The sequence below is a fragment of the Marmota flaviventris genome, chromosome 1 (genome assembly GCF_047511675.1).
Source record: "Marmota flaviventris isolate mMarFla1 chromosome 1, mMarFla1.hap1, whole genome shotgun sequence".
Taxonomy (NCBI): Eukaryota; Metazoa; Chordata; class Mammalia; order Rodentia; family Sciuridae; genus Marmota; species Marmota flaviventris.
The window spans coordinates 219,313,471-219,337,079 of NC_092498.1; the positions used below are offsets into that span (position 1 = coordinate 219,313,471).

Here is a 23,609-nt window from a genome sequence, read left to right on the forward strand (position 1 = left end):
CCCCCAGGGGGAAGCCACCCATGCCTCACATGGGGAGCTGAGGCCCTGCGCTGGGCAGCCTCTGGACCCCAGGTCCGTGGGCAGCCTTGCTCCAGGCCGGGGCCTCCTAGGTGAGGCCCTCCCTCCGACCCTGGCTGCTGGCTCTGTGCGCCCTGCAGGAGGTGGCTGTCACCCCAGCCAGACCTGCACACAGTGGTGCTCTGTGAGGATGTGGCCCAGATGAGACAGCAGTCAGCATGGCCCAGGCACTGTCCCCTCTGGACCCCACTTCCCCTGGTTGTCACCAGGGGCTGGTCTGATGGTGGCATCACCCTGAATGGGGTGGGATCACCCTCCGGCCAGTACCCTGCCTGGTTCCAGTGGTGATCTCCCGCCTGCCCCTCCCCTTGCTCCACGGTCCTCAGTGAGGTCCGCCCAGCTGTCTCTGGCCACCTGTCGCTGTCTGTCCCGTCCACCCTCCCAGACTCCATCCTGTGCTCCGGGCCCAGCGTGGTGGCTGTGGGTAAGAGGGGCTGGGGAGGCCGTCTCCAGGGCTGGGGTCCGCTCCCCCGCGCTGCCGCCCCCTCACCTGGGTCTCCCACCCCGGCCCCCTAGGCGCTGAAGCCTTCCTCCTCGGCCCCTCAGGGTCTCCCAGCCCCAGGGAAGGGGGGCCTCCCTTCCTGGGGTGAGGGACCCACTGGAACTAGCAGCCAGAGGCCATGGAGACCTCAAAAAGCAAGGTCTGGGGCTGACTTCAGGTTGGCCCTGTCTGCAGCCTCGGTTTCCTCACCTGCCATATGGGAACAGAGGCCGCGAGAGGAGGCCGGGGCCGTGGGCACGCTGGGACAGGAAGACCCCAGGACCCTCCTCCCCTGCCCTCAACTACTGTGGCCAGGGCCAGGTGGGTTCTGGCTGCTGGGGGTTGGGCCCCTCGGAACATGGGGATGGCTGAAAGCTTTGGGTGCCAGGAATGGTGGGTGAGGATGGTCAAAGGGAGCCCCCATAGGAGCAAGACCTGGGAGGGGCTCAGACACTGACCAGCTCGTGCTGCTGGCCTTGGACACCAGTTAAAAATAGTCCCTGGGCTCAGAGAACATGAGCTGACCCTGGGGCCCAGGTTCTGGTGTGGGCTGAGTCTTTGACTCATTGCTGTGTGACCTTGGGTGGATTCCAGTCCTCTCTGAGCTCCACACTCAGGGATGCTGGGGTCCAGAGAGATAGGCCATGGGGAGGGCCCAGCGTGGTGGCTGTGGGTAAGAGGGGCTGGGGAGGGTGCCTGGGAATGGGCCCTTGCAGGAGGTGACTGTGCTCAGAGAAGGCTGCTGGAGAGAGAGGGACCAGCAACAACTGGGAACTGGCAGAGGGAGGCTGGTGGCCTCCTGTCCTTGGAGGCCCAGGTGGTGAAACTCCTTTTCCCAGCCCCGGTCTGGGCCCACTGCTGCTCCAGTCTACATGACAACCAGAGCCTCGGAGGAGCTGGACGGAGGCCTGGGCAGCTGCCTGGCCAGCGAGGACCTCTCTGCTTTGGCAGATCCCTGCCCAGGCCGGCCTCCAGGGGACAAGCCTCCAGGTACGCTGAGCCAGGTGGCTCACCGCCAGACACCAGGGATTACTGTCCCTCACTGGGCTGGAACTGCTCCCTGCGGCCAGCCTGGTCCCCATTCCTGCCTCGGGGGTCTTTCAGGAGCCCGGAACAGGTGGCCGGCCACATGGATCTGGGTTTGACCCCAGGCGGCCTTTGGAGTCTGGGTGCTTTGGGGCAAGGGCGTCTCTGAGCTCTCTGCAACTGGGAGGCCTCAGGCACTGTTAGCCCAGCGGCAGGGGGCGGGGTCTGACCTGGGGGCCCTGCCACCTTGCTAAGCTCTCCATTCCCACCCACAGAGACCCCCAGGCTGGGCAACTCCAGCACCTGGCCCCAGGTGAGTGTCTGGGCCCTCAGTTACAGCCCAGGATGCCCTTGGAGTTGAGGACAAATTGGCTAAGAGGGTGTGTTTGTTAGACCCCAGGGAGGGCCGGGCTCCCTTTGAGGAAAGACCTAAGGAAACAATGACCTGGAAAGTCTGGTGATTCCCACAGGACTCTCGGGAGGCCGTGGCAGTGGGGAATGTGGCCACCAAACCCAAGAAGATGGAAAAGGAGCCTGTGGTCAGGGGGAGCCCAGGAGCTGGGAAGGAAAAGCTGAAATCTGGAGCAAGTGGGTTTGCAACAGGCATGGGTGAGGCAGGGGTGGGTACAGATTGGCATGGGGGATAGGCTGCAGCCTGGGTCACTAAATTTAGGGGGTCAAGTGACCGGATGCAATGGGGGCTCCTGGATGCCAGTGGCAGGCAGTGCCGGCAAGGGCAGGGGCACCCGCTGAGCCAGAGCCGCGGGGCGTCCAGGGCTCGGCTCACCTGCGAGGAGCTGGTGCAGGACGCAGGTCTGCCCTGCGCCCAGCGCGGGCGGAGGGTGCTGCGGAGCCCAGAGCCGGAGCTCAGAACACCCACCCTGCAGCCCCTCGGAGCGTCCCCGCACGTAAGAAGGCGCAGGCCGCGCCACCGCAGCCGCCACCGCCGCTCCCCGCCCTCGGGGAGGAGCTGCCCTGGGGAGACGTGACCCTCAACAAGTGCCTGGTGCTGGCCTCCCTGGTCGCCTTGCTGGGCTCCGCCTTCCAGCTGTGCCACGGTGAGCCGGGCTCCCCAGAGGTGGGATGGGGGTTGGGGACCAGGACGCCCGCCCCTCAGGGAAGGGCCAAGCACGGCCAGGGCGGGGTCTGGGTGCCTCCTCTCCAGGGTAGGGGCTCTTGCAGGCCGCTCTCCTGCGCCCCTCCCTTGAGCTCCCCCAGTGACCCTGGCCGAGGACCACTCTCCCCTCCCCCTGCGGCCAAGGCCACGCTCACACCGGCCTCGTGGCCTGGGCTCCCCCTTCCAGCTCCTGCCTCGGGCACCCTCTGGCCCCGCAGGGATCTGCGGGAAAAGAAGGACAGTGGCGCGTTTGCCACAGGACAAAGGGAGGTGCGGGACAGGAGTGCCCTCGCGGCAGAGAGCCCTGCCAGAGGCACAGCCAGGCTGCTCTGTGGTCGGGGCATGGAGCTCTAGGGTGGAGGGAGGGTGGCAGTGGACAGCGTGACCCGTCCTAAGGCCCAGGCTGACTGGCTTTCCCCACCGGTCCCCCAGATGCCATGATGGGGGAGGGGACTGCCCCCACACCTGCCCCTGAGCCCTGGGTCCCTCGGAGTTCTCCCCACAAAGAGCCGGTGACTTCCCTGGTAAGCTTTCCAGCGGCTGCGGGAGGTGGGGCCCCTGTCCCTGTCCAGGAGGAAGGGGTGGGCCGCCTCCAGACCCACGTGCCCGTCTTACAGCCTGAGCCCACCATCCGGGAGCCCCCATCGAGACGGCCCGCTCCCCAGGCGGGGCCACCAGCCCTCCAGGGGAAGACAGAGGACAGTCCCGAGGTCCCCATGACCAAGGAGGCCGCAGAGAAGGCTCCAGGGGAAACTGGGGAGGCCACCAGAGAGGCTGCTGGGGAGGACGGAGGGCCCAAGGAGAGGCGGCGGAAGGAGAGGCCGCGGAGGGAAGAGAGGCCGCCGAAGGAGAAAATCCGAAAGGAGAAGCCGCGGAAGGAGAGGCCGCGGGTCGCCAGGGAGGCCCGGGAAGCCCTGCCCCGACGTTGGGAGGCACGCGAAAGGGGCCATCGGCCCTGGGCGAAGGACCCCAGGTACCCTGAGCCCAGGAAAAGGCAGGTCTGGGTCCCCCCGCGGCACCCTGACGACGAGGAGGACGGGCGTCCAGGCCGACCGAAGCTCCGCGCGGGCAAGGGGCGGGGCTGAGCCGGGCCCGGGTCCCGAGCGCGTCCCGGGTCCCATCTGACTCCCCTCAACGGCCCGAGGCTCCAGCAAAATAAAGCGAGTGCTGCGGCCCGTGCGTCGCCTGCTCCTTCGTGCTTGGACCCCCTGTCTGAATGGCATTGAGCTACCAGGGGTGACTCAGGCCCTGCACTTGAGAAGGCAGAGGAGGCCCTCACGGCTCCCCCAGACGCAGGCGACCCCAGCCGAGTGCATGCTGTTTTTATTGGGGCGATGCTTGAGGTTTGACTAAATATGGGGAGGGGCGCTAGCTGGGGCGCGCTGGAGTCCGTGCAGCGGCGGTCACCGGCAGCCGCACTCGGTGGCCACCATGTTGGGCACGTGGTGAGCGCTAATACGCTCCTCGGATAGGCTAATGAGGAGTTTCCCCGCGTAGGCGGTGGGCACGCAGCAGGGCGGGCGAGCCAGAGCAGCCCCGCGGGCCTGCATCTTCAGCAGCAGAACCACGTGGTTGCCGTAGCGCGGGTTTCGGTCGGACTGCGGCCAGCCGCACTCACCCTGACAGTTATTGGCCTGGTAGGTCTCTGGGATGAGCACAGAGCGCTCGGCGCGCAGGTCCACGCTGAGCTCACGCAGCGCGCACGGCCCGTCCACTGCGCCCGTGGCCCCCGCACTCCGCGGCGCCCGCGCCGAACCGCGCTGATCCCGCCCGCGCCACTCGGCGCGCAATCCCTGCAAGGCCTTCAACAGCAGCAGCGCACGCATTGGGTCCCCGGGGCTGCCAGGGCCCTTAGTGTCACTGGAGTCACCCGGACACAGCTCCAGCAGACGCGCTAGCAATGGGGGCGCTGCAGGCGGCAGGCCCGGGAGTCCGCGGAGCTCCGCGGCCGCAGCCTGAAGCTCGATGGCCACGCGATGCACCAGGCCGGCGGCCCAGGGCGCTGACGCGGGGCCCTGCAGTCGCGTGGGGTCCCCAGAGGTGGCCGCAGCGGGCGGCAGCAACAGCAGTAGAGGCTCCTCGCCATCGAGGAGGCGTTTCAGTGCCGCGGGGTCTGACAGGTTGACGAGGCCCTGCGGGAAACCGGCAAGAGCGCCTGGGTCCAGGGCCAGGCGCGGCGATGAGGCTCGGGTGGGGGACCCTCGCAGCGCGCGCACCAAGCGCGTAAGCGTCTCCAGGAAGGGGTCTGTGCTGGGCGGCAGCTCCTCGGGCTCTGGGGACGACCTGGAACCCGCAGTAGGGGGCGAGGTAGTCTTGAGGGAGTGAGGCCGTGCCGCCTCCACCCCCCTACGCCCCCGGCTCCATGACCGGCACGCACCTGGGCGGCGGGAAGGGCACTATGTCCAACTGGCCATGGGCAGGCAGCGGCGCAGGCCCAGATGGCAGCAGGAAGAGGGCCGGGGTCATTCGCGTGAAGCAGTGGGGGTCGGAACCAAACAGCAGCGCCTGCAGCTGGGCGGTGCTCATGGGGCCACCTGTGGTGGGCGGGCACTACTATGGCTCGGAGATTGGCACCAAGGGCAGCAGCCCCTGCCCAGTCTGCCTACCGTCTCCGTGGGGCCGCAGGGTCAAGGTGAGCCCAGAGCTGCTCCAGGCCTCCGCTGGGCGGTCCACGGCCAGCACCAGATAGCGCGTGTTGTGGGTCGGACAGAGGCCCTGTGGAGACGGGGCTCGGCCTGTTTTTTGGGGGGCGCTGCCGCCCCCAGCCTGGCTATGCACATCCCTTCTCCCCGGTGCCTGACCACCCTTTTTCTCACTCACTGACCCTCTGTGCCTTTCCATTAAACAGAGACCTCAAAAAAAAAAAAAAAAAAAAAATCCAGCCTCCTCCCCTCAAACAGGGCTCCTGGTGGCCCAGGACTGCCCTTTGCAACTCCCAGATACCTGGGCACCTGGCAGCCCAGCCCCGGTGACAGTCACCTCGGGGCCAGGCCCAGGGTATAGCACCAGCAGCGCCTGCTCATGGGGGCTGGCTCCTCCGGGGGGCTCCTGGAACCTCAGCGAGGGCACTGGTTCCCATGTCACTGCAGCCAGGACAACAGGGACACCTGAGCCACTGAGCCCAAGTGCTCCCCAGGCCTGTTCTGCAACAAGAGCCTCCTCCCCAATTGCAGCCTCTGTCAATCTGTTGGAGGCCAGGAGGTCTAAGGGTACTGTCCGCTCTCCCTGGACACCAGGAGCAGGGGACCTCATCTGAAGGGACAGGAGGTCCCCTTCTTGTTGCTGTCTGGGAAGGAGACCACGTTGGGGGCTGGCTGAAGGCTGAAGGCAAGGATGCACCTTGGGGTTCTCTGGGTCTAGCTCTCCTGGGCTCCCTGGCTGTGGGGAGGGGCCTTCCCTGCTGACCTGGGAGCTCTGCCAGCACTACTGTGGGCAGGAGGGGTGCCCTCACTGTCACTGTGTGGGGGCCATCTGGGAGCCTGGGTATCAGGGAATCCCTTGTTCCTCTAGAGCAGAGACCCACAGCCTCCTCCCAGGGAGAAGCGCGGCCTTGGGAGGGCTTCTACATACCTTCCGCCAGGTGCAGGACCAGCAGCAGACCCCTCCGTTCCCCCAGCCAGGACCCCAGGTGCCGCAGAGTGGGCAGGGCAGTCTGCACGTCGCTGAGGTTGCAGACCCCAAAGGTTGCCAGGTCTTGGGGTTCCCAGCGGGACCTCCCAACAGCCTCCAAGAAAGCGTGTTCGTAGCTGCTCAGGGTTCCCACCACCTGCAAGGGGCCTCTGTTCCCACTGTTGGTCCTGCTCAGTGTCACCAGGCACAGGGGGTCCTGTGGGCCACCAGGCTGCCACATCCAGTCTTCAGGGAAGATGAAGCCCCCCGCTGGCTCCTCTCCTCTGGAGATCTCAACCCTCAATACAGTCCCCATGGCCACCACCAGGGCCAGCTGGCTAAGGAAAGGTGGGCCCTGCATATCGAGTGCTGGAAGGGGCTGGGTGGCCTGGCTTATATGGGTGAGCATGGAATGTGTGGGAAGAGGAAGGCCTCTATCTGCTCCACAGAGTGACCTTGGGGGACAGTGCCCAGCACCCCACACGGAGCAGGGGCACATGGGAGACACAGCCTTCTCAAAGAGCTATCTGTTCTGGGCCCAGCCACCTATCTCTCTCACCAGATAGCCAGGCCTGTGACGGCCCTGGGGACCAAGCTGTCCTTGAGGAAGGGTCCCTCCTAAAGACAGACAGCAGAGGGACCATGGGGGGGGGGGGCATGCTTGGAGTGCAGAGGCGCAGAACCCCACCCCCACCCTTGTAGCAGTGGGGTGGTCTCCGAGTCAGCTGGGGCTCCCTGTGCCCTTCCAGCTACACTCTGTCCAGCAGCACCCTGCACATGTCCTGGTGGAGGCCAGAACCCATGTGTGGCAGGCATGGGCCCCCCCACAGCCCTCCCACCCAGCAGTGCCCCATCAGTCAGTCCACTGCACACACGGGGAAGCTGTTTAATGGGCTCCGGGAACAGTAAGTACAAAAGCTCACGACGCCTTCCTGTGGGAACGCAGGGAGAAAGGGGACACCAGATACACAAGGGGGGCAGCTTTTCAGTTGGTTGGGGGAGGGGGAGGGATGTTCCCTGGACCTTCCGAGGGGAGAGGAGGCCTCAACATCGGAGGCATAGGAGCTGGGGGGTGCACCCCAGGATTTGACGGGTGAACTCCAGGAGGCTGAGGGTGGACCCCAGGAGCTGCAGGATGAACCCCAGGAGGCTGGGGGTGGACCCCTGGTGCCTGGGGATGTATCCCAGGGGCTGGTGGGTGTACCCCCGGTGCCTGAGGATGAACTGCAGGAGCAGGTGGATGTACTCCTGGGGCCTGGGGGTGAACCCCAGCCGTTGGGGGAGGGTGGACCCCTGGGGCTGGGGGGTGGACCCCTGGGGCTGGGGGGTGGACCCCAGGGGCTGGGGGGTGGACCCCTGGAGCAGGGGGGTGGACCCCTGGAGCAGGGGGGTGGACCCCAGATGTTGGTGGGTGAACCACTGGTGCCGGGGGATGGACCCCGGGAGCTGGAGGGTGGACCCCAGGAGCAGGGGGGTGAACTCCAGATGTAGGGGGGTGGACCACTGGTGCTGGAGGATGGACACCAGGAGCTGGTGGGGGCAGCTGGGGAGGCCCAGGGGGCCCCGAGGGTGCAGGCCCAGTGGGGGGCATGGGTGGCAGGGGCAGGCCTCCTGGTGGAGGCGGGGGCAAGGACTCTGGCAGTGGTGGCCGAGGAGGCAGACCATTCATCAACGGGGGTGGAGGCCGCTTCACCCCTGGAGGCCCTGCAGGGAGGCTGGGTGGGGCCGGAGGCTTCTCCATCTTAAAGTGGAACTGAAGGAAGAACTGGAGAGACATGGGAGGTCCTCAGACCCCGTGGCCTTGGAGCTGGGGGGTGGACCACTGGTGCTGGAGGCCTTGGTGTGGGTCCCCGCAGCACCCAGACCCAGGCCCCCATTCACTAACCTGCTTGGTCTCCCTGTTCCAGTGAGTCCAGAACTTGCCCTCAGCCTTGTCGATCTCCCGGCTGGGTACCTAGGGAGGACGAGAGGCCCCAGAGGGCCCCTGGTGTGAGGCAGACTGGGCGCACCCCCATCCGGCCCGCACCAGAGCGGCAGCCTGCGTCGCCCGGACTCACAGCTACCGTCAGCCCTGGACAGCCTAGACCCAGCAAAGCCACAAAGTGGAGGCCTCACAGCTGAGGCGCTCGGCCCACCTGGGGACCCCAACTCTTCATGGAACAGCAGTAGTCACAAGAGGGAGACCCCCAACGGGCAGTGCCCGTGCTGGAGGCCCATCTCCAGCGTGCAGTGGCTAATGGGGACCCTCCTGCCCTGTACACACTCTCGTGGGGGAAGGAGGAGACCCCAGAGGCCCGACTACCTTGAAGGCGATGGTCTCATAGGGCTCGGCAGCCATCAGCAGGTACTGCCAGCGCCGGTCCGGAGGCTCAATCCTCTGCTCGTAGGCAGACATGAAGCGGTGGCGAGGCATGATGCCCTCGGCGATCTCCGGGTAGTCGATCTGCGGAATGCAGCCAGTGGCAACGCTGCTTCTCAGCCAGTGCCTCTGGGGCCCCTCCCTCCCTCCCTCCCAGCCCTGGGCCCCACCTCACCTGGAACAGGAGGCTCTGCTGGCCCATCTCTGTGTCCCTCTGCTTGGTCACTGCAATAATGGGGCTCTTAGGTCCAGGGTACTGGTCCTCCCCGAGGGTGGTCTAATACTGCCCACCCACCAGGGGAATGGGTCTTGGGCAGGCGCCTGGGCTGGCCAGGGTGGCTGGATAGGCTCTGCCACAGGGAGGGCTCGGGTGCACAAGGTGGCGTCACACCATGCCGTGCAGTGCTCCACCACAACTCCTGGGGGCCTTCACGGCAGGCCACATCCCCAGACATCAGGACCCCGGAGTACAGCAGGGACTCTGGGGCCAGGAGGGCTCTCTGGGCCACCTCACTGGGATCCAAGTGGGGCCGACCTGAGTCCCAGTCCTGCGCATGGGGTAAGCAAGAGGAAGCTCCTATACTGGGATAGGACAGTGTGCCCCAAGAAAGGCTGCTGGAGGTGGCAGCTAAATCCCAAAGCTGACCACAGCCCATCGCCGTTTCCTCACCACACATCCAGAGCCCTGGTTGTGGCCTACCGCCTGGGTTCTGCTATCCAGCCAGCCCTTGCTCCCCAGGCAGGCCGTCTCAGGCCTCTGCTCTGTGGACCAGTTCACAGAACATCCCACCTCTTAAGAACCTCTTAAGAACTGCTCAACGGCCGATCCGCCTCCCTAACTCGCGGGAACGCGCTTCTGTGTTCTTACTGGTCACTCAGCCAGCTTTCCAACCCTTGTAACCCCTGGTCCTCGACAAGTTGCTCCTGAAGTTTCCTCTCTTCCTTCCCCTTTAGAGGTTATGAGGAGCCTACATTCAAGTTCAAGTTGAAACGAAAAGGCCGCCTGGCCTCACTGGCCCCTCCTGCCGCTTTCCCTTCCCATGTGCCCCCATGATGCCCCAGGGACACAGAAAAGAGTCAGGACTGAGGGTCTGGGGCACACACAAAGCTAGTGTGGCCAGCTGGGGAGTGGTCCCAGTTGGGACAGAAAAGGGAGCTGCTGGCGGGGGGAGGATGGGGATCAGTGCTGGTCAAGTCCTGGCAACAGAGGCCGAGGCCACAAGCCACGAGGGGACTGCTGTGAAAGGCCAGGGGATAGCAGCTGTGGCCCAGGGTTCTGGGGCCAAAGAGCTCGTTCACTCTGGGCAGCAGCTGTGGCCTGCTGGTCATTCCCACAGACACACCTTTGTAGCCTGGGCGGCCAATCTTCACAAACTTCTTCACCTCCACCTTGACCTTCTCTGGCGCTGGCTGGGCAGGGGCCTCCTTGGCCTCCTTGGCTGCTCTCCGGGCCCTGAGGGCAGGACAAACAAATGCTGCAGCCCCTGCAAACACAGGCCACCAAGGCCACTGGCCCAGATGCCTTGAGCCCCTGCCCTGACCTTGGAGCTCCTCTACAAGGTGAGGGAGACAAAGAGTGGGAGGTGTGGGAGAGGCCCTGGGGTCAGAATGTAGGGACAGGGACAACCGAGAAGGCCTCTCCCTCTTCTTGTCATGGTCAGCTGGGCCTGCTAGAGTCCTTCAGGGCATGCCGTGCCTCTTGCTCTTCTCAGAGGTCCCAATCCCCCTTTTTTCTTTAGTCTTTATTTTGGTAGTTGGGCGTGGACAGCATGTCTTTATTTTACTGGTTTATGTTTTTGCAGAGCTAAGGATGGAGCCCAGTGGCTTACACGTGCCAGGAGAGCGCTCTGCCACTGAGCCCCAGCCCCAGCCCATCAGGGTAAAGGGCAGGCAGAGTGTGCACTGCAGCCGAGGACACAGCTTCTCCTCGTCTCCCACCCATCGGATGAGGGGCTCCCCCTCCAACCTAGGTGCAGCCTGGCTGACTTCAGAGCCCCGAGCGGAGGCTCAGCACCAGCTGCAGGGGCAAAGGTACTCACAAGTTGGTCTGATGCTTCTTCCCCTGGGTATGCGCAAGGTAGCTGCCCTGCAGAGAGAAGGGATGATGACAAAGGCCAAGTAAAGACCCAACAGTCTTCCCCAGGGCCTGTGTGGGGCACCGGAATAAACAAGGCCAGTCTGCCATTGAGATAAGGAACAGAGGGAGCCAGGGGCAAGGCAGCCATCTGACCCGGTGAAGGCATGACCTCCACAGGTCCACACAGGGTGCGGGGAAGGGAAGACACGCTACAGGAAGTGCACACATGGGACACCCCAGACCAGCACCACAAGGGGCCTGTGGGTTCCTGCTGGCATGTGCACATCTGCACCTGGCTGCAGTGTGGTCAGCAGCGCAACACCTGGCACCCTCTGACCCACCACTTCACATCCACCCCAGAGAATGATCCAGCCAGTGTCCACAGCACCGAGAAGAGGCCCTGATGTGCAGGACAGTTCATTTCAACAGAGTGCAGAGACACGCGAGAGATAGAGAGCCTCGTCACTGCTGAAGACAGCAGAGCAGAGGACGCTCAGACCAGCTCAGAGCCTGCACCTGAGTCACCACAGCCACCTCCTGGCTGCCAGAACCATGGGAGAAAGGCCTTAACTGTGGGGACATCCTCAAACCACACAGGCTGGAGAGCCCCCAGAGCACGCCACCCCTCTCTCCGTCTTCTCAGAGACCCCTCTCTGGAGCCAGCCCATCAAACATCAGGCAGAGTATCCCGCACCCCCTGGCCTCGCAAGAAAGGGAGGCTGGGAGGGCTCCCAGCAGACACATGGGCCGAGTGTGCAGGACACAGCTGGTGACAGAGGGAATGTGACCTGCATCTTCAGCGATAGGCGTCTTTCACAGAAAGACACACTTTGGAACAAATGTCCAGTGAGTGGGCTGGCAGCTGTCTAGTGGGGTCCTAGGTGATGCCTCCGTTCTCCTCTCAGAGTTAACAACAAAGAGAGATAAGTCGGAGCAAGCCCGGAGCTGGGGTGGGCATCGGGCTGGGCTCTGCAGCATGGCAGAGGCTGGCCAAGAGAAGCGGAGGCAGTCAGTGCCAGGGAGGGCTTAGGGACCACTGCTGGTGGCAGGCCAGACCCACAGAGAACATACCTCATTGTTGTGCAGAGTCAGGCAGAGCTTGCATTCATACGATCCCAGGTGGTTTTTCATAAAATATGGATCCTGAGGAGAAAATAGATCCTGTCAGGCAGAGGAAGCCCACTGTCTATGGTCAGGGAGCTAAGGCCACAAGGTCTGGGACCTGCTGGGTCCTCCTCTCAGGCCAGCAAAAGCCTTAAGCACCATCTGCCTGATGGTGCTGGGACACTCCAGAGCCCTGGGTTTGTGACTGGGGGCATGGGACATCCAGACAGAACATCCTCCGTGACCAAAGAGCCCTGTAGCACATGCTCTTTCTAGCTATCCTACAAAACCAGACTTCTGCCGGGATCAGGGGCCACACCTGTAACCCCAGCAACCCAGGAGGCTGGGGCAGGAGGCTGGGAATTCAAAGCCAGGCCCAGCAACTTAGTAAAGGCCTAAGCAACTCAGGGAGACCCTGTCTCTGAATACGATACAAGAAAGGGCGGGGTGTGCCTCAGTGCCCCTGGGTTCAATCCCCAGTACCAAAAATAAAAAAAAATAATAAGAAACTCACTTGTGCACAGGGTGCCAAGACCTCCCTGTGGCCTACCTTGTTAATGTCAATGGTCTCTAGAGCCAACTGCCGGAGGCGCTCCCTGCGGTCGCGGTTGCTCTCAGAGGAGGAGGCCACACCCCCACTCCCTGTCTTCCCCCCAGGTCGATGCTGGAAATCCATGGTGAAGGCTTTGAGGCTTTAAGGAACCAGGGAGAAACCTGCGCGACAGAGGAGAGTGTGTGTGATGGACAGGCCGCCTGCCAAAGCTGTGGCCAGGCACCCTGGGACAGGCAGATAACAGGGGGACTCTAGAGGCATCTCCAGAGACTCCAGCTCAGGGGCCTGGCTAGTGGGGGTCCTGGGTGATGCCCTAGACAACAAGATGGTGGGCAGGGCAATCTGGGTTGGTTAAGGAGCATGTCTGACAGTGCACTGGACTGTGACGGAACTAGATGGCTGCAGGGAAACATGGTCTATTCTTGGCCTAGAAGGTTATTGTGGCGCCTCTCAGTGACTCTGGAGGGCAGGGGGAGGCGCCCAGCCTGGGCGTGCAGGGCCAAGGCCAGGGAGGGCAAGGTCACTCCTTGTACAGTCCTCAGCCTCTCCAGGAAGCTGTCCTGACTCACCAAAGCCTGGCTCACTCCCTCCTCTAGCTTTGGCTCTGTCCGGCTACATTTGTTCCTTATAACCTAATTTCTATTTCTCTAGCACTTAGGATTTGCTGGAGGCAAGGAAGACAGCTATCTTTGGATCCCCTCTGCCTAATTTGCAATATTCAAGAGCTACTTGCAGCTGTTTGAATCCTAAACACCCTGTTCAAAATCCTATAGGCCACCCCGGGTTCCCATATTCTATCATGTTCACTCAAAACCCAAACTCCAGGCAGTTTTTTCTGGTCACCCAACATTCTGTCTAGACTGTTCAATGACTGCCACAAACCCTCAGTTAGGGTCGAGCCCAGAGACCTAGTGGATGACAGCTCTTAAGGACATCTTCATTCTCATCCCCAGAAACCATTCCTTTGTGATCACATATGACAAAAGAGAGTCTGCAAGTAGAAGTGAAGGGCTGTGAGATGGGGTCTCATCCTACACTATCTGGGACCCAGTGTCAACAGAGTCCTCAGGAGGCAGGAAGGCTGAGTCACAGAGATGCTGGCAGACAGCGGGCTGCTGGCTCTGGAGCTGAAGGAAGGGGCCAAGAGCCCGTGGCCGTGGATCTCTAGGAGCTGGAGGAGGAGGGATGTGGACTCTTCCTGGAGCCTCAGAAGAGTCCAGCCCTATAAACCGACTTTACGCCCGAACTGCTGGGCATGGCACTGAGAGTAAACAAAGCCACTTCCAGACAATCAAGGACAGTAAACAAAGCCACTTCCAGACAATCAAGGACTCAAAAGAAAACTAAAAATCATTTGGTTTTTTTTTTTAGAAACTAACAGGCTGTGGGTTCCGAGAGAACAAAGAGTTGGCCAACCTAATAGCTAGGGCAGGGAACCAAATTCCACAACAGCAGACTGGACGTGGATGCAGCTTGAAGGGCTGTCGTCCAAAGCAGAGCAGGAATCCGGGGAGTCGATTTGTTTAAACACATGGAAAATACAACCAACGTGCACATGGGATCTTGGGGGTTTAAAGAGAAACCAGTGGTGCAAGAAGACGGGTTCCTCCTTTCAGCATGGGACGGCAGAGTCAACCTCAGGAAAACAGCGTGCAGGGGAGGTGGTGCAGGCCCGCAGTCCCCGAGGGGCAGCCAGGGCGCCTCCGCGAGGCCCTGCCTCACAATTAAAAAAACAAAAGAACCTGGGGTGTAGCTCAGTGGCAAGGGCTCACGGGTTCGCTGCGCAGCCCGGAACAAAGACCGACGACCCGACGGGGCGGGAGGCCGCTAAGGAAGCCGGACGCCTTAAACGGACACCTCGGGGGAGGGAAGTGTGCCGTGCCAGAGACCAGACGAGGGGAAGCGGCCGCCAGACTCGAGGAGGTGGCCGCTGGGTCCAGGGCCGGGCGTCCGGCTCTGCGCAGAGTGGCCGCCTCCTTCGGCCCAGGTCCCGCCGGGGCGCGCCTGCACGGGGCCAGCTAAAGCTCCGAGGCCGCCCGCGCCAGAGGAATGCGCGCTCACGGGCTGCGAGGCCGGCGAGACCCCGGGCCGGCAACCAACGCGGGCGCTCGGGGACCCGAGGCCCTCCGCCACCCAGGCCGCCCGCGCCCCAACGGGCCTCCCGAGAGGGCGTGCCGCGCCGCGCGCCGGGCTCCCACTCCACCCCGCTCCAGCGAGTTCCCGGGCCGGCCACCGCCCACAGCCCGCGCCGCTCCTCACCGGGGCCCAAGGCCACGCTCCGAGGCCTTCCCGGCGACCGCCAAGACTTCTCCGTGCGCACGCGCAACGCGTAGGACCGAGCCACTTCCGGGACCAACGGAGCTGAGCTTCCTTTGGCGCACGCCCGGTCCGCCCCGCGGCCCGGATGGACAACCGGGAGGCGCGAGGGCAAGAGGGCGGATCTAAATGCAGGCTGGACGAGGAAGGGCGCGTGCGTACAACGTCCGCAACGAACTCTCGGTGCTCGTTCGCGCGGTACTGGGTGTCGAGAGTGGACGCACTGAGACGCGGCCGGAAACGCTATCGTGCCCTCCACCTGCACATGTACACCTCGGGAAGGGGCACCGCCTGTCAAAGGGGTTGCCGTGAACCAGTTTCCGACCCAGGCTCAGTGTATTTCGTGACTTTATAAAGGCAGCTGATCTCCCCCACGGGCCCCGCACGCCAGCGCCACGTAGCGGCTGCGGGAAGGAGAGGCCGTTCGGGGCGCGCAGGCGCACTACCTCTGTCGGTACTTCCGGGACAGCTCCGTGAGACTTTTGTGGCGCCGGTGCCGCGCCACCGGGGACGGCGGCCGGGAGGAGAGGCGCGCGCTCCGCACTCTGGCTCCCGTATCCCTGCGGTGCCTGCCATGCGCTACAACGAGAAGGAACTGCGGGCTCTGTCCCAGCAGCCGGCGGAGCTGGCGGCGGAGCTGGGCATGCGGGGGCCCAAGAAAGGCAGCGGTGAGTGGGCCGGGCCCGGGTGTCTGGCCGGCGGGGGGGCGTTCGCGGCGGCGCTGAGCCCGCGCTGAGCCCGCGTTGTGCCCGCAGTGGCCAAGCGGCGGCTGGTGAAGCTGGTGGTCAACTTCCTCTTCTACTTCCGGACGGACGAGGCCGAGGTAGGGGCGCGGGCGCCGAGGGGGGGCCCGCGCGGGCGGCCGGCGCTCACGCCCGTGTCTCGCGCAGCCCCTCGGAGCCCTGCTGCTGGAGCGCTGCAGAGTCGCGCAGGAAGAGCCCGGCGGCTTCTCCATCAGTGAGTGCCCCGCGTCGCGCGTCCAGCCCCTGGCCGCTGGGCGGACACGGTGTGTGCCCGTTGAGGCATCCCCGGTTCCTGGCTCTGAGGAGCTTCGCCCCGTTGCGTCTGCTCTTAAAGAGCAGCACTCGCCGCATGTAGGGTCCACTTTGATGACTTCCATCAGCAAAGGCTCACTCCAGACAGGGTCACCTCTGGGCTTAGGACGAAGGAATCTGGGGCGGTGTTCTCTTCAGCTCGTGGCAGGCGGAGGGGCCCGAGGAGTCTAGGCCTTGGCAAGGGGAAGGTGGTGCTGTGGCCGGCAGGGTGTGGAGACTGACAGGTGGCCCCCTCTCTCTGTCCGCCCACAGGCTTCGTGGAGGACCCAGAGAGGAAGTACCACTTTGAGTGCTGCAGCCAGGAGCAGTGTGAACAGTGGACAGAGGCACTGCGTCGGGCCAGGTGAGCTCGGGGACAACTGGGAGGCACCGCTCAGCAGCCACAGAGGATGGGATGAGGCTCTGACTTTGCCAGTCCTGCCCTCTTCCAGCTACGAGTACATGCGGAGAAGCCTCATCTTCTACAGGAACGAGATACAGAAGATGACGGGCAAGGTGTGTGTGGGGCTGGAGGTGGCGGGGGCAGTTCTCACGGCCCAGCTTCATGGCCACCCTTCCATCCCACAGGACCCCCTGGAGCAGTTCGGCATATCCGAGGAGACCAGGTTTCAGCTGAGCAGCTTGCCCAGAGAGGGGCAGTCAGCTTGTGTCAGCTCCCAGCTGGATGAGCTGGACTGACCCTGGGCTGGGCCCTCTGCCCTGGGTTTCTGGCCATGACTGCGTCTGCAGTGGGAGGTGCTTTGGCCTAAGGATGGGTGGGATGGACAGGGACTGCCTCTTTTGAGAAACTGCTCAGCTTGCCCTTCCCTCCCATCTTGGGGGTCCCCCAGATCGGTCCAGCACTTGGCACCTAAGTGCCACGTGCCCCTGCCTGGTCTCTCCGGTGCATCCATTGAGGGCCAGGGGGGCATCTGACTGGCACAACTCTACTGTCTCATGCCAGCTGAATGTATGTACGAGGCTCTGTGAAGCTGTGAATGTGAGGGTCTCCCTCACCAGCTGTGAACTTGATTCCTGCTGATGGTGCAGGCCCTGGCGCTGGTTTCCAGGTCGCCAAGCTTGCCCTGTCCAATAAAGGTACCTCTTTTCCAGACTAGGTGGTGGTGAAGTCAATGGAAAGAGGAAGGGGACTCAGACAGCCAGAGCCCCCCTCCTGAGAAAGTGAGGGACAAGGGGTCCTTTCAAAGTTCAGATCGAGAGTTGGGAATGGTGGCAGAGGCCCCTGCCCAGGGAGGAATGGGGTCACAGCAATCCTGGATGACCCTATGGCTGCACCCAGGGTGCTGGCAGACCTCAGCTTGGGTGTGACCAGAAAAGACGAGCATTTTTCCACCAAGGCTGGGTCGCAGGTCAGCTCATGCATGAGGGTGTGGGTTCAAGGCCCAGTACTGAAGGGTGGGGCTTGGCCTCCCCGAGGCAGGGTCCCCTCTGCCACTGTCAGCTCCCACAGCTGCTGCTACCCCCACCCGTGGGTGGAGGGTTCCCCACTAGGGGGACGACACGCGTCACTGTCATGTCACCAGGAAGAAAGGATGGCATTCAGACCAGGTCCAGGTGAAAACTGTTTTATTATAGCGCCCAGAGGTGGAACAATGCAGCGGGCGCCAGGGTTGGAGCTGGCCATGCGCCCAGCGAGTACAGAGTACACTACAGAGTTGAAACAAGGCTGCGCTGCGTTACAAACAAGCTGGGCAAGGGAAGGCTATGTGGATGGACATTACACCAGGACAAGGAGGGTGGTCCAACAGGGTGATGAGTCCCAGGTTCGTAGGTTAGTGTAGATGCTGACCAGCAGGCAGCCTGCAGGGCCCAGTCCTTACGGCTTCCTGACAATTCCTGAGCGGGAGCCAGTTGGCGCTCCAGGGCTTCCCTGCAGTCACCCTCAGCACCCAGCAGCACCCCCCCCCCCCAAGGTAACTGAGACAGGTGTCAGCCCCAGACTCCGGCACAGCTCTGTCAGCACTGCCCCACACCAGCATCCCTGGGTGCCAGCACGTGGGCAGTGGGTCAATCTGGGTGGTTTCTGAGGGTAGCAGGGGCCTGGGGTGCTGAGAACAGGAGGCTGCTGGCCCCATGGTCAGCTGGGGCTTGGGTTACATGCCCATCCCCTGGTGGGCTCAAGAGGGAACTTGCTGGGACACCTGAGACCCAGTAGGGCTCAGTGTCAGGCACATGCCCAACACGTGGTGGTATCTCCCGACACTCAAGCGTACGTGCAGATTAGTCCTAGGAAGGTGTGTGGGCAGGAGGCCACGTTGGCATGGCCTGCCCCGCACACAAGCCACCACTACCTGGGGAGGTGGGTGGAAGCATACAGTGTTTAAAGAATGGGTTTGCATCAGACCCGGGACTTGCTGTGTGTGGACTTCACTTCTACCACCCTGTGGCACCTGGGGAAGCTGTGTGGTGAGAAGTGACCCTCAGTCCCCCACACCAAGCAGGGCACTGCCGTGCTAAGGGCTGGGCTGGAGCCCCTGGGAATGAGGCACAGCACCTGCAGGCCTGGCCGAGAGCACCAACAGGAGGGGTGGGTCACCAGCACCATCTGCAGAACTCACTGCAGGGGGAGGGGCACCAGGTCTGGGACAGGCTTCAAGAGCAGCCAGGGGTCTGCTGAGGCTTCAGAGAGGCAAGGACACCCTGGAGGCCGAGCAGCCCTGGCCCGTCTGTGGCTACACCACGCGTCCATTCTCAGCACCAACGAGGCTGCCAGAGGAGCCGGCATCCCCTCCAGACCTGCAGGCCCAGAGCACCCCGACAGCACAGGGCGCCCGCCTTCCTGAGGGCGGGGTGGGCCAGGCCCCTCCGAGGCGCACTCTGCGAGGTCTGCAGTGAGGGCCGGCCCTGGAGCCCATGCCAGTTTTGTGCATTTGAATAAATATAAAGGTTTCTTCCCCCTTGCTTTCTCTTCTGTTAAAGTTCACTGTGCATTATACAATCTAAAAATAAATGCAGTCAAGTCTATGAAATTTATAAATTCTCATCACATCTCTATAAAATACTGTCACTCTTCAGTGTGACTCTCTCAGATACACAAATACAAGGGGACCCACCGCGGGCCTGCCCCATGTCACCAAGCAGGGTGCCACAAACCAAAGAAAAACAAACATGGAAGTGACTGCACTGGGCACGACACCGGCACAGAGCCTTCGGGAGCACCAGTCAGAACCGCGCCTGCCGCAGAGCTGTGCCCACTGCCCAGAATGCCAAAGGCTGGACCCTAAGCCGAAAGGTTGACAATTGGGGGTGTTCACAGTGAGGGGGCAGGAGGCGGTGGGGGCAGGAGGCTCAAGGGGCTCCAGAGGAAGGCAGGGCTGCAAGGTCAGTGCTGGCCACCAGGAAGAGGGCCTCCTCTGAGGGCCCTGACCACAGAGCCCCCTGCTCACAATCGGGCAAGCCTTTGGTACAGGATCAAGTGATGGGCGCTGGGGAGGACGTTTCTGAGGACTGGTTTTGGCGTTGGTCAGTGTCCAGGGCAGCACCGAGAGGTGGAGGCAGGCACGGGCCTGGTGTCGCGATAGCACCGGGCGGGCTGGCGGCGTCTCCGTGGGCGGGCAGCCCTGCAGGTCCGTGTATCTAGATATAGACTCTCTTACATAGACATTTATACTTCTCAATAGGTTGCCTTTGACGACTTAGATGGAATAAAATAAGTCAGAATTGTTTATACTTTTTAAAAAACGATAAATACTTTATCTAAAACTATCGACAGTACAAACTGGACTGTGGCAGCACCTCCTGCGCGTGCCGCCAATTCACAGTGGAGCTCCTTGTCCCTGTCCTGTCCCCGCCGTCCAGGTGGGGGCCCAGTAGGCCAGCGAGCACTGAGCAGCAGGCGCGTTGGTCCACACCATCCTTGCATAGTCGCGCGGTTGAGGTAGAAGTCCTAGTTACCTGCAGGGGGCACAGAGTGGGGAGAGCAGCCTCATTAGCAGCCTGCTGGGCGGAGCCTGGCACTTACCAGGCCAGCCCGAAGGCCTTCAGAGAACACACCCCACGCCGCCAGGGCCGCCCTGCAGGACACCTCGGCAGACCGACAGAGGCAGGCATTCCCTGTGGGCAAACAGGGGGCCTGACACCCAGACGCTGCCGCGGCCAACCCCAGCCTTCTTCAGCTCAGCCGTCCTGACCGCGGCCACCCTACTGCTGGCACTTCTCAGACGGGGGGCCAGACATAGCTCTGTCTCCAGCCCCCGAGTGAGCAGCACTCTGACCAGCCCAGTGGTCAGCATCCTGTCTGTCTCTACTTCCCACATGCTGGGGGCAGGTCAGAGCCACCATCAACTCCTCACCCAGTGAGCACACCTTTGCTCCACAGGATGCCAGGACAGGACAGGCACCCTGAGGTCTTGCAACTGGCCGAGGGGTGGAGTGGACATGGACCACTCTGTCCCCAGGGGGAGGCAAGGCCCCTTGGCTGTGGGTCATGGCTGCAGCACTGCTGTGGCCACACCTGTGGCCTGGGCTGGGCCTCGGTTCCCAGTGTGCCCTGACAGCCCCACCTGGCTGCCCGCGACCGCCCGGAACTGGGGCTGGAATTCCAGCAGGAGCCTCAGTCTAGAACTGCAAGGCCAAACCCCTTTGGGGACCTGTGGCACACCAGGGGCTACATGTGCCTTGGGTTTTCCTAATTCCTGTGAGGTGTGTACAAGGACTCAGACCAGGGTCATCATCGCATGCCCTGGCTCCCTGGCAACTCCGCCAGCCAGTCTGTCACAGTCTTGGCAGGACTTCTCAGCCCTGCAGGGTCACCTGGGCTTGGCAAGAAGAGCCAACCCCTACACCTGGCCCTGGCCCTGCACACTGCGCCTGAACCCTGTGGCAGCTGGCATGGTGCACCTCTGCCCCCGTGGCTGTTCTCTGATCTGCTGACTGGCCATGGCTGGGGGGGCCACATGGACAGCCCGTGTCCCTCAGGACCCAGCAGCTCCTGCGCTCACATGTGGCCCTCGCACCTGGAGCTCTCCCAGGGCACGGCACCTCCCCCGGGGCCCTCTGTGGCGCCCTGTGGGCCGTCTTCTGTGCCACGGGAGGGAGGGCTGGGTTCTCGAGAGCACCGCCTGCGTGGCTCTAGCCTTACCTTACAGAATAGGAACTGCTAGCTAAGCAAGTCTTTATCGAGGCTTAACCCCCGAAAGGTGTGCGGCATACGGAGGCGGCATGCCAAGGGAAACCCACACAGCAGACGGCCCTGTGGAGCTGGCCTGCGGGATCGCGGGCGTGGCCTGCGCCAGGGCCAGCCGGGGCAGGGGCTGGTGGTGCACCGTGAAGGAGGGGCGGGAGACCTTGTGCGGGAGGGAGGCGAGCTTGACAGACAGAGAGGCGTTAGCAGGCTGCAGAGAGGTGGCCGAGGAGGAGGGTAAGAAAGCTTTGTTAGCCGGGATAGACGCTAGGTTCTGCAGAAGCATGGGCTCAGGGTTAGAGGCCAGCAGCGCGGCGGGAGGAGGCAAGGCGACGTTAGGAGGGGGGGCATGGAGGACAGGCGGCCCCGCAGGGGGCCGGCCCAGGTGCTGAGGAGGAAGCGGGGCAGGCGGAGGCGGAGGGGGCGGCCGAGTCTCGACCGAGGCCGGGGCCTGAAAGGAAGAGGCCGAGGTGCTGGCCGCCGCCTGCAGCGGGCTCAGGCCCAGCGTGGCGCTGCTACACACAGCCCCGCTGCCGACACTGGCTCCAAACGGATGAGCAGAGGCAGAAGGCACCGTGTGGTTAAAGACACCTGCAAACAGGAGAGAAAAGAGCTTCAACAGGCGGGCACGGCCCAGCCAAGCAAGAGGAGCACAGCCGCAGGGGAAGCCGGGCAGCTGCGGCTCTGGGTCACAGGCAGCACTGGTGGCAAGCAGCAGGGCGCAGCGCAGGGCACTTACCTGCAGCCAGCCGAGGCCCGCCCCTCGGGCCGGCCTGCCCGCCCGCGCCCAGCCGGGAGCTCCAACGCGCTACGCCTGGCCCGGGCTGCACTCCACCCGGGGTCTGCGTAGGCGTGGTCGGGCTCCCTGTTGCCCAAGGCCAGCTCCCCTGGCCTTGCTGCAGTGGTCACCCTTAACCAGGTGGCCTCCCTGGCAGAAAGGACTGCCCTAGTTATGTGAACCGTCTCTTCTGAAAACAAGAGGGACGTGTTACAACAAGAACCTGATGCAGGCTGAACCGGCCAGAGTCCTCCGCCTCACGACAATCATCTGGGTCTCAAGAAAAGGACACCCCGCGGAGCCTGCCAAGGTGCAGGGGCTGCATGGCCCAGCACGGCCCTCTAGGGGGCTCCCAAAGGACCAGCACAGCAGCCATGAAGACCTGAGCGCTCCTGGGGGAGGCGCCCCTGGGTGACCAGAGCCCTGCCCTGGGGAAGCTGGACTCAGGAAGGCCTGCCTCCGCCTACCTCCAACGGTTCCGCCAGCCACCCCAGAAGAGAAGCTGCCCATGGTGTGGGAGTTGGTCAGTCTAGTTGCGGCGGACGACACATGTACCAGGCCCGCGGCGGCCGGCACGGAGCTGAATAAGGATTGTAGCACGGATGAGCCAGCCACAGAACCGAGGTTGGCCTGTAGGGACATGGGGCCCAGGGTGAACTGGGGCCCAGGGGCGAAGGTGCCCAAGAAGGGGCGGTGTGCCTGGGTGGCGGGAGCTGCGCTGCCGGCAGAGGACACTGCGGTGGCGAGGCCAGGGCCTCCCAGGAGGCCCCCAGGAGGCACCGTCGCAGCGGAGATGAAGAGATTGTGGCCGTTCTTGAAGTCCAGCTCGCGGTCCCGGCCTTTGCTGGGCCTGCTGCCGTGTGGCAGGGCAGCCTTGTCCGTGGGCCCGCCAGGGGGCAGGCCAGGCTCAGTGGGCTCCTTGCCAGGGCCACCCTCACCCTTCAGGCCACCCAGGCCCTCCAGCTGCCTCTTGTTCAGGAAGGGGTTGGCCTCAGAGGGGCCCTCCTTGCCCCGCTGGGAGGGGAAGCTCAGTGGGGCACTCAGACCGGCCACTTCAGGGCCCTTGTGGGAAAGGGAAGCACCGTCGTTGAAGCCATGTAAACTGAGGTCCGCGGCAAGGCCCCCGCTGAAGGCCAGGCCGTTGGGAGGGTTGGCGCCTGGGCTGAGCCCATCTGCCCCTGACAGGGGGCCAGAAAAGCCTTTCCTTGGGTGGGTGGCAAGCTTGGCCTCGGCCGTGACAGGCTCCTCTGGGGCTGGCCGAAAGGCGAACAAGGAGCTCTGGCCGAGCGCAGAGCTCGCCTGCAGGGGGCTGTCTGCAGACTTGGCCAGGCCAATGTCGGAGATGGGTGAGAAGGTGGATTTCCACTTGCTGCTGTTGACGGGCTCGCTCGCAGGGGCTGGCTTCCGTCCCAAGCCACCACCTGCTGAAGAGCAGCAGAGGTGTGAGCCACTGAGATACTGACGTGGGACCTGGCACCCCTTTCAGGGAGGCTGCAGGGCCAGGTACTCCACGGGTCTACAGGAGCTGAGACAGGACAGAGGCAGGAGGGACAGGTGAGGGGAGTGAGGAGTGGCAAGAGGAAGCCCTGGAGTGTCAGACCACGTGGCCTCAGAACAGAGCCCTGCACTGTGTCCTGGGCACTCAGGTGCAATCACCCCAAAGGGAGGGGAGGGCTGTGCAGGTGGAAGGAATGGAGGTCGGAGCCCACGACTGGGGCTCTTGGGGGTGGGGGCAGGCTGGCCAAGAAACTAGCTGGTCTGACTTAGACTGGCAATGAGGTGAGTGTCCCCAAGGGCAAAAGGCAGGCCCACAAGATGTACTGCAGCCCAGGGTGGCCCCCAAGCAGGGGTCTTCAGGGGAGCAGCTGGATGCAGGGTGACCCTGAGTGGTAAGGCCACATGCCTGGGAGGGACGGGCCCTGACCACGAGCCTG

General features: G+C 63.3%; 5 protein-coding genes across 10 annotated transcripts in view; 2 read left to right on the top strand and 3 right to left on the bottom strand.

Moving 5' to 3' along the window:
• Nucleotides 1-365: 365 nt before the first annotated feature.
• On the top strand, nucleotides 366-3,824 carry Jsrp1 (junctional sarcoplasmic reticulum protein 1). Its single transcript, XM_027952778.2, has 8 exons — nucleotides 366-502; nucleotides 755-880; nucleotides 1,399-1,549; nucleotides 1,861-1,898; nucleotides 2,056-2,173; nucleotides 2,473-2,643; nucleotides 3,135-3,226; nucleotides 3,320-3,824. The coding sequence occupies exons 3-8, from the start codon at nucleotides 1,432-1,434 to the stop codon at nucleotides 3,785-3,787; spliced, it is 1,005 nt and encodes a 334-aa protein (XP_027808579.2). The 5' UTR covers nucleotides 366-502; nucleotides 755-880; nucleotides 1,399-1,431; the 3' UTR covers nucleotides 3,788-3,824.
• Nucleotides 3,825-4,044: 220 nt separating this feature from the next.
• On the bottom strand, nucleotides 4,045-7,100 carry Amh (anti-Mullerian hormone). Its single transcript, XM_027952568.2, has 5 exons — nucleotides 6,273-7,100; nucleotides 5,646-5,785; nucleotides 5,309-5,417; nucleotides 5,080-5,236; nucleotides 4,045-4,985 (listed from the first exon to the last, which is right to left on the bottom strand). The coding sequence occupies exons 1-5, from the start codon at nucleotides 6,808-6,810 to the stop codon at nucleotides 4,106-4,108; spliced, it is 1,824 nt and encodes a 607-aa protein (XP_027808369.2). The 5' UTR covers nucleotides 6,811-7,100; the 3' UTR covers nucleotides 4,045-4,105.
• Nucleotides 7,101-7,183: 83 nt separating this feature from the next.
• Sf3a2 (splicing factor 3a subunit 2) lies at nucleotides 7,184-14,763 on the bottom strand. Of its 2 annotated transcripts, XM_071604288.1 has the most exons (10): nucleotides 14,664-14,747; nucleotides 13,821-14,117; nucleotides 12,402-12,565; nucleotides 11,819-11,890; nucleotides 10,710-10,756; nucleotides 10,014-10,123; nucleotides 8,846-8,895; nucleotides 8,614-8,754; nucleotides 8,197-8,265; nucleotides 7,184-8,076 (listed from the first exon to the last, which is right to left on the bottom strand). In XM_071604288.1, the coding sequence occupies exons 3-10, from the start codon at nucleotides 12,525-12,527 to the stop codon at nucleotides 7,297-7,299; spliced, it is 1,395 nt and encodes a 464-aa protein (XP_071460389.1). In that variant the 5' UTR covers nucleotides 12,528-12,565; nucleotides 13,821-14,117; nucleotides 14,664-14,747; the 3' UTR covers nucleotides 7,184-7,296. The 2 variants fall into 2 exon arrangements, with proteins under 2 accessions (XP_071460389.1, XP_027808370.1); XM_027952569.2 differs by lacking the exon at nucleotides 13,821-14,117 and having other exon boundaries at nucleotides 14,664-14,763.
• Nucleotides 14,764-15,182: 419 nt separating this feature from the next.
• On the top strand, nucleotides 15,183-16,868 carry Plekhj1 (pleckstrin homology domain containing J1). Its single transcript, XM_027952572.3, has 6 exons — nucleotides 15,183-15,388; nucleotides 15,476-15,543; nucleotides 15,611-15,677; nucleotides 16,028-16,118; nucleotides 16,207-16,270; nucleotides 16,343-16,868. The coding sequence occupies exons 1-6, from the start codon at nucleotides 15,295-15,297 to the stop codon at nucleotides 16,451-16,453; spliced, it is 495 nt and encodes a 164-aa protein (XP_027808373.1). The 5' UTR covers nucleotides 15,183-15,294; the 3' UTR covers nucleotides 16,454-16,868.
• Nucleotides 16,869-17,324: 456 nt separating this feature from the next.
• The window catches only part of Dot1l (DOT1 like histone lysine methyltransferase), a 57,257-nt gene continuing 50,972 nt past the window's right edge, over nucleotides 17,325-23,609 (bottom strand). For 3 of the 5 annotated variants that reach the window (XM_071604263.1, XM_027952565.2, XM_071604265.1), the window contains 2 exons: nucleotides 22,143-23,099; nucleotides 17,325-19,669 (listed from right to left, as the gene is read on the bottom strand). In XM_071604263.1, the coding sequence (XP_071460364.1) occupies nucleotides 19,662-19,669; nucleotides 22,143-23,099 (965 nt within the window). In that variant the 3' untranslated portion in view covers nucleotides 17,325-19,661. Of the gene's footprint in view, nucleotides 19,670-20,855; nucleotides 21,489-22,142; nucleotides 23,100-23,609 lie in introns of all 5 variants that reach the window. The other 2 variants (XM_027952567.2, XM_027952566.2) reach the window with 2 other exon arrangements.